Genomic DNA, 12,856 nt, shown 5'->3' with positions numbered 1-12,856 from the left:
ACACTTAGTCTCTGATGTAATTGATCAAGTGATTGACATCTCTCCGACTCTATACGACCGTCTTGATTCCCAGCTTGGTGCAAAAGAGCCACAAGTACCGGTGCATTCTTCCAATGCCGCCTACGTTTTATTCACCTCCGGCTCCACAGGTACGCCTAAGGGTCTGGTCCAGACACATGGCGGCGTTGCAACCAGTCAGCTTGCTATTGGAGAGAGGCTCGGTGTGGATTCAAACCACCGAACTCTCCAATTTGCTTCGTACGTGTTTGATTTATCGCTCGCTGATGGACTACTGCAGCTTATATTCGGCGCTTGTCTCTTCATACCTTCTGAGAACACCAGGATGAATGGACTCAAAGAATTCATCAATGAGCACAAAATTAACTCGCTCCTTTTGACGCCGTCCTTTGTACGAACTATAACTCCAGAGCAGGTTCCTTCAGTCAAATTCTTGTTCCTAGCCGGTGAAGCTGTCCCTCGCGATGTTCATAGTGCGTGGGTTGGTAAAGTTCGTTTGTTTAATGGTTGGGGCCCTGCTGAGACCTGCGTCATCAGCTCTCTACATGAGTTTACATCTATTGATGAATCTCCATTAACTATTGGTCGCCCTATTGGAGGTTATTGTTGGATTGTGGATCCTGAGAACCCTTATAAGCTTGCGCCTATAGGTACTCTAGGTGAAGTTGTCATTCAATGCCCAGCAGTCTTGCGACATTATCTCAATGACGTTGAGCGTACCAAGGCCTCTATCATGGATAACTTACCTACGTGGGCACCTCGCCGCGACGATCCTCACTGGTCACGTATGTTCAAATCTGGAGACTTGGCCTCGTACAACCCTGACGGTACTCTTGAGTTCTGCAGTAGGAAAGATACGCAAGTCAAGATTCGAGGTTTCCGCGTGGAATTGGGAGAGATTGAGCACCACGTGCGTAGCAATCTTGAAAGCGCTCGTCAAGTTGCTGTTGACGTTTTCAAGACTGAAGCTGGTACAAGACTAGTGGCTTATTTCTGCTTTTCAGATGAAACAACTACTGCCGGAGTTTCTCAGTCGGAAGAAACTATCTTCCTTCCTATATCCGAAGAACTTCAAAAGCAGCTTGCAGACATGGTCAGCCAGCTCAGCGTTTTGCTACCTCGCTATATGGTGCCTTCGCTTTTCATCCCCTGTCGCTATATGCCTTTTATCACCTCTAAAAAGTTGGATAGAAATAAGTTAAAGAAACTCGTTTCTGAACTTAGCCAAGAACAATGCAATGCTTACTCTTTAAGCAGCGGCAGCAAACGTATGCCTGAGACCGAGATGGAGAGACGCATGCAGGAGCTTTGGTCTGCTGTCTTACACATGCCTAAAGAAGATATTGGCTGCGATGACAGCTTTTTACAGATCGGCGGCGATTCTATCACTGCCATCCAGCTTGTTACCAACGCCCGCGAAGCCGGCATTTCGATCGCTGTGAAAGACATCTTCAAGGATCCTCGCCTTTCGAAACTCGCGCTGATAGCCAATAACTCTAGCGATATGGGTCTATCAATTGCTGCGCCTTTCAGCTTGCTGGACAAATTCATTAGCAAGGCGCATATCATTGATGCCGTCAGAGAACAGTGCAATCTTGCTGGAGACGATCTACTAGAAGATGCCTACCCCTGCACCCAGCTTCAAGAGGGACTTATGGCCCTCGCAATTAAGCAACCCGGATCTTATGTTGTCAAATACCTTTATCAACTTCCTGATCACGTTGATATTAAGAGATTCCGTGCTGCCTGGGAGCTTACTATCAAGAGTTGCACCAATCTTCGCACCCGTATCCTTCTCGTCAACGGTGTCGCCATTCAAGCCATTCTTAAAGATGACATTGCCTGGGATGATACTACCAATGTTTCGCTTGAGTCATATGCTCGCGCTACACTTTCTTCTGAAATGGGTTATGCACAGCGCCTCTGCCGCTACGCCATCATCGAAGGAGAAAGCGGAAACTATTTTGCATTCAGAATCCACCATACTGTTTTCGACGGCTGGTCTCTTCCTTTGGTGATGGGCACACTCTCAGCGGCGTATTTTGATCTTGAGTTGCCTTCTTTGCAGTCTTATTCTGCCTTTGTCAAGTATACAACCGAACTCGATCACAACTCTGCATCCGAGTATTGGAAGCTGCAGCTACAAGGTGCCAAACGTGCAAGCTTTCCGGCTCCCAGCGACAAGCCCAGCTTTTCTGAGACGCGCGTCATGAACAAGACCATTGAGTTCCCTAATACTAACACGTCCATCACGAAAGCTTCAATTCTTCGCGCTGCCTGGGCTCTCGTCCTTGCACGCTACTCTGAAAGCGATGATGTATGCTTTGGTGCAACAGTATCAGGTCGTCATGCCAACGTGGCTGGTCTTGAAGCTATGCCTGGCCTGGTCGTCGCTACCGTCCCTGTTCGTATTCGCCTCGATCGACAAAAGCCGTTAAAGTCTTTCCTTGAGGATATCCAAACTCAGGCTTCTGACATGGTTGATTACGAACAATTTGGTATTCAGAATATCTCTAAACTAGGCTTGGATGTCAAGGACGCCTGCGACTTCACATCTCTCTTAGCCATTCAACCAGTTCAACATATGAGCGCCGATAGCAACAATGCCGGCCAACAAGATGCTCTCATCGTTCCAGCTGATTCTCCCCATGTTAAAGCTGAAGATATGCTGCAAAACTATTTTTCATATCCTCTAGTTATCCAGTGTCATCTTTACGACAATCGTGTTAACTTAGTTCTCGTTTACGACTCTAATGTCCTTGAAAAAACTCACCTGGGTGCGCTAACACATCAGTTCGACCATGTGGTCCAACAGCTCCTTGCTCAGGGCGACGAAACTCTAGGCGATGTGAACATCGCTGGTCCTTGGGATCTCCAACAAGCTGTAAAGCTCAACAGCAAGCAACCTGAAGTCGACCAAACATGCTTACATGAGTTGTTCGCTGAACATGCCTCCCGAGATCCAACTCATGAAGCAATATATTCTTCTGAGGGCAGCCTTACCTATGGTGAGCTGGATCATCTATCTGATATCCTTGCTACGCATCTCAGTTCTTTGGGTGTTGGTCCAGAAATAATAGTACCGTACTGTTTCGAGAAATCGATGTGGGCTGTTGTTGCAATTTTGGCAATTCTGAAGGCTGGAGCTGCATTTATGCCTCTTGATCCGTCACACCCCATCAGCCGCCGCGAGGAATTGATCAAAGAAGTCAAAGCCCGAGTGATCATCGCGTCTCCAAATGCTGCTGCCTCGTGTGCAGGCATGGCCGAGCACGTTGTTGAGTTATCGCCAAGTGTGATGACTAGGCTTTCTACTTCTGTAATCCTCACAGCCCTTCCCAAAGTCAGACCAGGGAACACTGCGTACGTCCTTTTCACCTCTGGATCAACCGGAAAGCCCAAAGGCATTGTCATGCAGCATTGCTCTTTCAGCTCTACTACCGTTGCATACGCCAAGGTTTATGGTATCGAGACAGCATCAAGAGTTTTCCAATTTTCCAACTACATCTTTGATGGTAGCTTGGGCGAAATATTCGGCCCGTTAGCCACTGGAGGAACTATTTGCATACCAAACGAGGATGAACGTCTTCAGAGCGCCCCTACTTTTATGCATACGGCCAAGGTGAACACGGCCATGTTGACCCCATCCTTTGTGAAGACCTTTACGCCGGACCAGGTGCCTTATCTGAAGACTTTAGTCTTGGGTGGCGAAGCTGCTTCCAAGACCGCTTTGGAAATGTGGGTTGACCGCGTTACTCTATTCAATGGATACGGACCTGCTGAAGCCTGCAACTACGCGACGATACACAAATTCAAATCCAGTGCCGAATCCCCTCGTGTTATTGGATCTGGCTTCAACGGAGCTTGCTGGATTGTCGAGCCTGATGACTATAACAAGCTTACGCCTATGGGTTGCATAGGCGAGCTTGTTCTTCAAGGCAGAGCCCTTGCGCGTGGTTATTTGAATGATAAGGCGAAAACGGACGAGTCTTTCGTCACCGAAGTTGGGTCTATTCCATTGTCTCTTTTGCCTAAGCCGCACAGATTCTACCTCACAGGAGATTTAGTCCGCTATAATTCTACCGGTGAGCTAGAATATCTAGGTCGAAAAGACTCACAAGTCAAACTACGAGGTCAACGCCTTGAGTTGGGTGAAATCGAATATCACATTACTCGGCTACTCGAAAATGTAGAACATGCCGCTGTTGACGTTCTTCGTAGAGATAACGGCGATTCGCTCGTTGCATTTGTCTCGTTTGCCGATGACGGGAATGCCAATTGGACGTCAGATGAACCGTCGCTAAATTTGCTTCCTATAGACAACTCCATCAGGCCCATCCTCGATAGCTTAAGAGAAGGTCTGAAGTCTGCTCTTCCTAGCTACATGGTGCCAAGCGTCATCTTACCCCTTCGTTGCATGCCTTTCATTACATCAATGAAACTCGACAAGAAGCAGCTTCTTGCTCTGGCCAACAGCCTCTCTATTGAAGACATATCTGCTTACGCAGCCTCAAAGAGAATAATGGTTGAGCCCACGACTGAACTTGAATTCAAGCTGCGAGACTTATGGGCGCGGGTGCTTGGAGTAGAGGCCAGCGAAATTGGTCGCAATGACGCCTTTCTCGACATCGGCGGCGACTCCATTACCGCAATCCATCTCGTCACTGCCGCACAGAAAGCGGACATCAACATCACCGTTGCCAAAATCTTTTCTGATTCCAGGCTATCCTCCTTGGCAGCCTCTGCGCAAGTCGGTTTCATTGCCAAAACCTTAGAAGCCAAACCTTTCTGCATGCTACCCAGCATGAATATCGGCGACTTGACTAGAGTGGCTCGAAGCTTGTGTCATTTACCAGATTACTCTACACTAGAGGATGCCTTCCCATGCACGAGTCTACAGGAGGGTCTTATAGCTATTGCAAACAGACAGCCCGGGTCTTACATCGCCAAGCATGTCTACCAACTTCCTCCACATGTAGATATCGCTCGCTTCAAAAGTGCTTGGGAACGTACCGTTGAAGCTAGCAGTAACCTACGCACTAGGATCATCTTAGTTGACAACAAGCACATCCAAATAGTTGTGAAAGATGACATCTTGTGGCAATCTGGCTATGATCGTAGCTTGGAGGCATATATTTGCGCGTCTCGGACTTTTGACATAAATTACGGAGCCCGACTCTGCCAATATGCTCTTATCCAAGACGAAGACACTGGTCACAATTTCTTCTCTTTAAGCATTCATCACACCATCTTTGATGGCTGGAGCTTGCCTCTCATCATGGGTACTCTAAATGGCTTTTATAACAATACTGTGGTTCCTACACTCCAACCTTATGCTGGATTCGTCAAGTACACTCTTGACCTCGACGAGAATAGTGCTATCAAGTATTGGACTGGACAACTCTCCGGAGCTAAGAAGGCTTCATTCCCAGCTACCAAAGAGCTTGTGGGCTCCGATGCCGCAAATTCGGCCTCTCAGTTCTTGATCAAGGCAATTGAATTCCCACGCTTGACAAGCTCATCTATTACCAAAGCCACAGTCCTTAGGGCCGCGTGGGCTATTGTCCTTGCTCGTCATTCGGATACTGAAGACGTCTGCTTCGGCACAACCGTGTCTGGCCGCCATGCTTCAATTCCGGGTCTTGAAGCTACCCCCGGTTTAGTCGCTACCACTGTTCCTGTGCGGATTCGTTTGGATAAGCAGCAACCAATAGCCCAATTCCTCAAAGACATACAGGCACAAGCCACCGACATGGTTGAATTCGAGCAATTTGGCCTTCAGAACATATCCAAGATGGGCACTGAGTTCAAAGATGCCGTTGACTTTAGCAGCTTATTGGCTGTTCAGCCTATCCAGCATATTGGATCAACAGGTGACAGCTCTGAGACGCCTCTCTTGGTTCCTGCCAGTTCCGAGCTTCTGCGTGCTGAAGAAGTCCTCCAAAACTACTACAACTACCCTTTGGTCGCCCAATGTCACATATATGATGAAATGGTCAATTTGATGTTCATCTACGACCCGAGTGTATTGTTAGAGTACCAGCTTCAAGCTCTTTCGCAGCAGTATGAACACGTCGTGCAGCAGCTTCTGACACGTGGCCAAGATACTCTTGGAAGCCTATCTATGACCAGTCCTTGGGACCTTCAACAAGTTCTAGAGTGGAATAACGACGCTCCTGAACTTATCGAGGCCTGTGTGCATGATCTGATTTCCAGCAATGCTCAACGCACTCCCGACCACGAGGCGATATATTCATCCGAGGGCAGTATGACTTACGGTGCTTTTGATAGCCTAACAGACGTGTTAGCCAGCCACCTTTGCGAGCTTGGCGTTGGTCCCGAGACAGTTGTTCCTTACTGCTTCGAAAAGTCTATGTGGGCAGTCGTCGCTATTGTTGGTATTCTCAAGGCAGGGGGTGTCTTTGTTCCTCTAGACCCCTCGCATCCTATAAGTCGCCGGAAGGCCCTTGTTCAAGAAGTTAATGCACAGATCATTGTTGCATCGCCAGAGTCAGCTGCGTCTTGCGCTGGCCTAGCTCATACAATTGTTGACCTTTCATCCGAAGCTATGGCTCAACTATCGGTTCTCGAGAAGCGTCTCACCGAGCCCAAGCGGCCAAGCCCAAGTAACGCAGCGTACGTGATTTTCACATCCGGATCAACTGGTAAGCCAAAGGGTATAGTGATGGAACATTCCGCGCTTACAACGAGTACTATTGGCTACGGTCGTGTCTACAACTTAAGCCCAGCATCACGCGTGTTCCAGTTCTCCAACTATATCTTCGACGGTAGCTTGGGTGAAATACTTGCTACGTTGGCCTTTGGTGGTACTGTCTGTGTGCCTGACGAAACTGAACGTTTGCAAGACGCTCCGGGATTCATTCGCAAGGCTCGTATTAACACTGCCATGTTGACGCCTTCGTTCGTCCGCACATTTACACCCGACCAAGTCCCGAGCCTCAAAACTTTAATTCTTGGCGGCGAACCAGCCGGTAAAGATATTCTTAGTTCTTGGTGCGATCGTGTGAGACTTATCAATGGATACGGACCTGCTGAAGCATGCAACTACGCAACATGGTACCCCTTCTCGTCTCAACACGACTCGCCGCACATTATCGGAAAGCCGTTTAATAGCTCTTGTTGGGTTGTAGAGCCTGATAACCACCATTTACTCACTCCAATCGGCTGTGTTGGTGAACTCGTCATTCAGGGCCATGTGCTTGCTCGTGGATATATCAACGATTCAGAAAGAACGAAAAATTCGTTTGTAACTGGCATTTCTTCTCTTTCCACACAAGCTGTTGCCGGTCCTCGGCGTTTCTATTTGACAGGCGATCTGGTAAGATACTGTGCAGATGGTTCACTAGAATACCTTGGCCGTAAGGATTCTCAAGTCAAGCTTCGTGGTCAGCGTATCGAACTTGGAGAGATTGAGTATACCATTCAGCGAGCTCTGCCCGATATTGAGCATGTGGCTGTTGATATCATCACTAGAGAGTCTGGACAATCGCTCGTTGCTTTTGTCTCATTCTTAGGCACTTACAACGGCAACGGTGTAACCAGCTTTTCGGATAATCTTATCGAGCCCAACGATGCTCTTCGTACCGCTAACGCTGCTCTGCTTGACAATCTTAAAGCTGTTCTTCCCGGTTACATGGTGCCTAGTCTTATTCTGACTATCAGAAAGATGCCCTTTATCACTTCTATGAAGCTTGATAGGAACCAGCTGCGAAAGCTCGCAAGTACCCTGTCATCTGAAGAGCTTGCCATATTCGCTCCTAGCAAGGCAGATAAGATTGAGCCAACAACCGATATGGAGTTCAGGTTACGAGATCTCTGGGCTCAACTTCTCAAAATCTCCCCCGAAGAGATTGGCAAAAACGACAGCTTCTTGCAAATTGGAGGAGACTCCATCTCGGCTATTCACTTAATAACCTTGGCCCAAGAAAAGGGTATTCTACTCACCGTTGCTTCAATATTCGCAGATCCCAGATTGTCTGCAGTTGCTGTCTCTGCTCGGTTAGGACAAGTTAAAGATACGTACAGTACTGAGCCTTTCAGCATGATTCTGGCTTCCGAGCGTGATATCATTGTCAATGAGATCGAGAAGCAATGCAGTCTGTCTGCAAGCCAGTCAGTCGAAGATGCCTATCCGACCACAAAGCTACAAGAAGGACTTATTTCGTTATCCGTCAAGCAGCCCGGCTCATACACTGCTAGATACGTGTACCGTATTCCTGAGCACGTCAACATTGAGCGTCTCAAAGCAGCTTGGATGAAGACTGTCGACGTCTGCCACAATCTCCGTACTTCTATTGTTCTTGTTGGTTCTAAAACTATTCAAGCCGTCATCAAAGACAGTTTGGGGCTATCATGGGAGTCAACCGCTGGTGTCTCGTTACAATCCTATATGCAAAATGCAATCCCTTCCTTCAATATGGGTTATGGTACACGTCTCTGCCGCTATGCTCTCATAGAAGATGGCGACAGTCGCTACTTTACATGGCACATTCACCACTCAGTCTATGATGGTTGGACATTCCCCATCATTATGAGAACCTTGTATGCCGCGTATGCTGGCGCCGAATTACCTCCTTTGCAGCCGTTTGCTCGCTTTGTCAAGTATACGACGAGCATCAACGAAAACGATGTTGCAGAGTACTGGAGACGTCAGCTTCATGGCGCTCAGCGTGCCTCTTTCCCGAGAGTTGATCAACTTTCCTCCACGGCTGTCAGCAAAACTAACATTACCAAAGTGTTGAATAAGTCCATTGATTTCCCACGCACTACAAACACTTCTATCACCAAGGCCACAATTATCAGAGCCGCTTGGTCAATTGTCTTGTCTCAGTATTGCGATGCCAATGATGTTTGCTTTGGTACCACTGTCTCTGGTCGTCAAGCACCTGTTCCTGGCTTGGAGTCCATGCCTGGTCCTATGTTCGCCACTGTTCCTGTCCGCATTCGTCTTAATAAAGAACAGCCTGTATCAAGTTTCTTGCATGATATTCAAATCCAAGCTTCCGAGATGGTCGCCTATGAACAGTTCGGTCTCCAAAATATCTCTGCTTTAAACCCAGAAGCTAGAGAAGCCTGTGACTTCTCCAGCTTACTCTCCATCCAGCCTGCCCAACAACAGGCTGCTGATGAGAAAGGCATAGATGATGCCGATTCGATATTAGTATTTGGAGGCTCCAAGGATTCCACGGAAGAGTCCATGCAAAACTTTGCAAACTATCCTTTGGTTCTTCAAATCGCTGTTATGGACACTCAAGTGGATCTGTTGTTCATTTACGATTCTAGTGCTGTGACTGAATTCCAAGCCACGGCAATTTCTGAACAGCTTGCTCACGTCACTAGCCAACTACTTGCTCAAGACGAGACGCCGCTGGGTGATGTGGAGGTCGCCGGTTCTTGGGATCTCCAGAAGCAACTCGAGTGGAACAACGAGATTTACGGTCCTTCGGACGCCACTCTTCACGATCTCTTCTCAAACCAGGTCGTTCGTAGACCCAACCACGAGGCTATTTATAGCTGTGAAAGAAGCATATCTTATAGCGAGCTTGAGCATCTGACAACCCAGTTTGCCGCACACCTCTACGACCTCGGTGTCCGATCGGAAACAATTGTTGCCTTCTGCTTCGAGAAGTCCATATGGGCCATCATCGCGATGCTAGGTATTCTCAAGGCCGGCGGCACCTTTCTTCCGCTAGATCCATCCCACCCCATGAGCCGACGACAGGCTTTGATTGATGAAGTCGGCGCACAGTTCATGGTAGTATCACCGAAAACGGCCCCTGACTGCCAGGGTATGGTTCAAAGCACAGTTGAACTTTCTGCATCTACGATGGCTCACATCTCTGCCAACAACACTACAGAGCTGTCCGTCCTCGTTTCAGATCCAAACAACGCTGCGTACATTCTTTTCACCTCCGGCACGACCGGCAAGCCCAAGGGCGTCGTCATTACCCACGCGGGTGTGTCCGCGGCACTTCTCAGACAGCGAAATGCTCTCTCGTATGACGATGAGACACGCATGCTGCAATTTTCTAGCTACATCTTTGATGGCTGTATAATTGAGATCTTCACTTCACTTGCCATGGGCGCCACGGTTTGCGTGCCCACAGAGCATGAACGCTTGCACAATGCCGCTACCTTCATTCGTGACGCTCGCGTCAGCCATGCACTCCTCACGCCTACTTTCATCAAGACTCTGTCACCGGATCAAGTCCCTGGATTGAAATCTCTCTTCACCATGGGTGAGGCTCCCTCAAAAGAGCTTATCGAGACATGGGCTGGCAAGGTCGACCTCCGAAACGTCTATGGTCCAGCAGAAGGCTGTGTTGCTTCTACCAGCCACATATACTCGCCTTCTATCAATACTTCCATCACCAACATCGGTCGCAGCTTTACTCACGGCCTTTGGATTGTCGATCCAAGTGACCATAACCGCCTGATGCCCGTTGGCTGTGTTGGTGAGCTATTGCTACAAGGCTCGTGTTTGGCGCGCGGCTATGTCAACGAAGAAGAGAAGACTAGACAGGCGTTTATTGGCCATGTCGAGTGGCTGCCATCCGGCGCCAACGTTGGCGAGCGCCGCTTTTACAAGACGGGAGACTTGGTTTGCTACACCCCGGATGGCTCAGTTGAATATCTTGGCCGGAAGGATACTCAGGTTAAGATCCGTGGTCAACGTATAGAGCTTGGCGAAGTCGAGTACCAAATCAGGCTCTCCAACGATACCATTAAACACGCTGTGGTTGACGTTGCTCGAAATGATGGCCGTGAATCCCTCCTTGCCTTCGTCTGCTTTACTTCTCATCAAGAGGCTGAGAGCATCTCCAACCAAGTTAGTTTCACAGAGCTCACTAGCGAGCTGCGAGATATGTTCTCCCAGATCGCTGCAAGACTCAGCTCTGTTCTGCCCGTCCACATGGTCCCCAAGTACTTTATTCCTGTGGACCACATGCCTCATAATGCATCTGGTAAACTAGATCGAAAGCTGCTACTTGCGTCTGCCGCCAAATTTGCGACTGAAGAGCTTTCGAGCTATCTCACTGACCACCGTCCGCCTTTCCGTGACTGCTCCACTGATGCCGAACTCTGGGTTCGAAACCAGTGGGCGGCTACTCTAGGCCTGTCTGCCGAAAACATCGGCGTGGATGACAATTTCTATAGCCTCGGCGGTGATTCTATCCGCATTGTTACCATCTCCAAGGCCATCACCAGCGAGTACGGTGTTTCTCTTGGCATGTCTCTTCTCAACTCGAAGCATACTACGGTTTCGAACATGGCTGAATACATCAAAAATGAGCTCGATGGACAACAGGAACAGGAAATGGGTCGCGTCGATATCATTGACGAGATCTCGTCTCTTTCTCGTTCAATCATGGACACTGGTGCCCTCAATCTCGCTGCTAACCCGAAGACCGAGTTACCTGACCAAGCCACCGTCTTCCTTAGCGGTGCTACTGGTTTCCTCGGTCAGGAAATTCTCAGACAGCTAGTTTGCAACAATAACATCGCCTCCGTCATCTCTCTAGTTCGATGCAAGTCTCCTGAGCACGGCCTGGATCGTATCCGCAACGTTGCCAAGATCGCTGGCTGGTGGAGTGAAGAGTACGCAAACAAGATTGAGATCTGGACCGGTGATTTAAGTAAGAAGCGTATGGATCTGACAAAGGCGCAATGGGCGCGCTTGTTCGGCCAGTCTACTAACAATGTCGATGCCATCATTCATAACGGTGCCATTGTCAACTGGAATGCCGATTATAGCAAGATGCGTGCTGCTAATGTTGACTCGACTGTCGACCTTCTCAAAGCCACTGTCAACTCTCCTGCCTCGCCCAAGTTTCTCTTCGTCTCCGGTGGTATCAGCACTGACCCTACTATGGATCGCACGATTATCGCACAATACCTCGGCAACTCTAATGGGTACAGCCAGACCAAGTTTGTCTCTGAAGGCGTTATCCAAGATATTATCGACACTCTTCCCGCTGACCAGAATCGCATTTCCACCCTCAAACCTGGCCGCATCATTGGATCTTCGGAAACTGGTGTGGCCAACGTGGATGATATGCTTTGGCGTCTTGTCTCTACTGCCGCTTCTCTCCACGTCTATCCGTCAGAGCCAGAAGAGAATTGGATCTCTGTTGTTGGTGTCGACACTGTAGCTACCTCAGTTCTCAACCAGATACACACCAAGAAGGGTATCGCTCCCTTCGTCAACGTTCAGGGCGGAGTACCAACAACAGTTTTCTGGGATCTCGTCAACAAAGAGCTTGAAGTTTCCTGCGAACCTATTCCTTTGGATGAATGGATTCACCGAGCCCTAGAGTCAATGAACGAAGTTGGCGAAAAGCATCCTCTATGGCCTGTGCAGCACTTCCTTGGTGCCATCAGCGCTCCTCATAACCCTCGGGATGCCGAAGTTGAAGTTTCTGAGCTTCAGCAGCGATGCTTGGCTGTAAGGATGAGCATGCGATACCTCATCAAGATTGACTTCATCCAGTCATCCACAGAAGGATTTTCTCAGCCTCGTCGCGCGGACACTTTCCAACGTATCCATGGCTAAAAGCGATAAGGGCTTTAACATTGGAGGACCTGGACTTTCATATTTCTCTCTTTTCTATTTCTTTTCCTTTTTAGAGTCGTCTATCTGTCTATTCTTTCACAATTGGTGAATGTTTTATTTTTTATTTCTTCTATGTTTTATAAAACCCAGATTGTAAGCCTACCTTTGCTGAACACAAAAAAAGTGTTCCTTCTTAGATTAGTTTCTTAATTCAACTGTTCAAAAACTCAATTGGCCTCTTACCGCCTGATTATACCTTGTAAC

At 48.4% G+C, this 12,856-nt stretch overlaps 1 protein-coding gene across 1 annotated transcript in view; it reads left to right on the top strand.

Moving 5' to 3' along the window:
* TGAM01_v204898 (hypothetical protein) overlaps nucleotides 1-12,592 on the top strand; it is a gene marked incomplete at both ends in the record, with an annotated part of 66,319 nt that extends 53,727 nt beyond the window's left edge. The window contains one exon of the mRNA XM_024549532.1: nucleotides 9-12,592. Coding sequence (XP_024405762.1) covers nucleotides 9-12,592 — 12,584 coding nt within the window. The remainder of the gene's footprint in view (nucleotides 1-8) is intronic.
* Nucleotides 12,593-12,856: the final 264 nt, after the last annotated feature.

The sequence above is a fragment of the Trichoderma gamsii genome (assembly GCF_001481775.2).
Source record: "Trichoderma gamsii strain T6085 chromosome Unknown Scaffold_14.2, whole genome shotgun sequence".
In the NCBI taxonomy this organism is placed as follows: Eukaryota; Fungi; Ascomycota; class Sordariomycetes; order Hypocreales; family Hypocreaceae; genus Trichoderma; species Trichoderma gamsii.
Note: the sequence above shows the minus strand (reverse complement) of the source record. Positions and strands in the feature narration are given on the sequence as shown.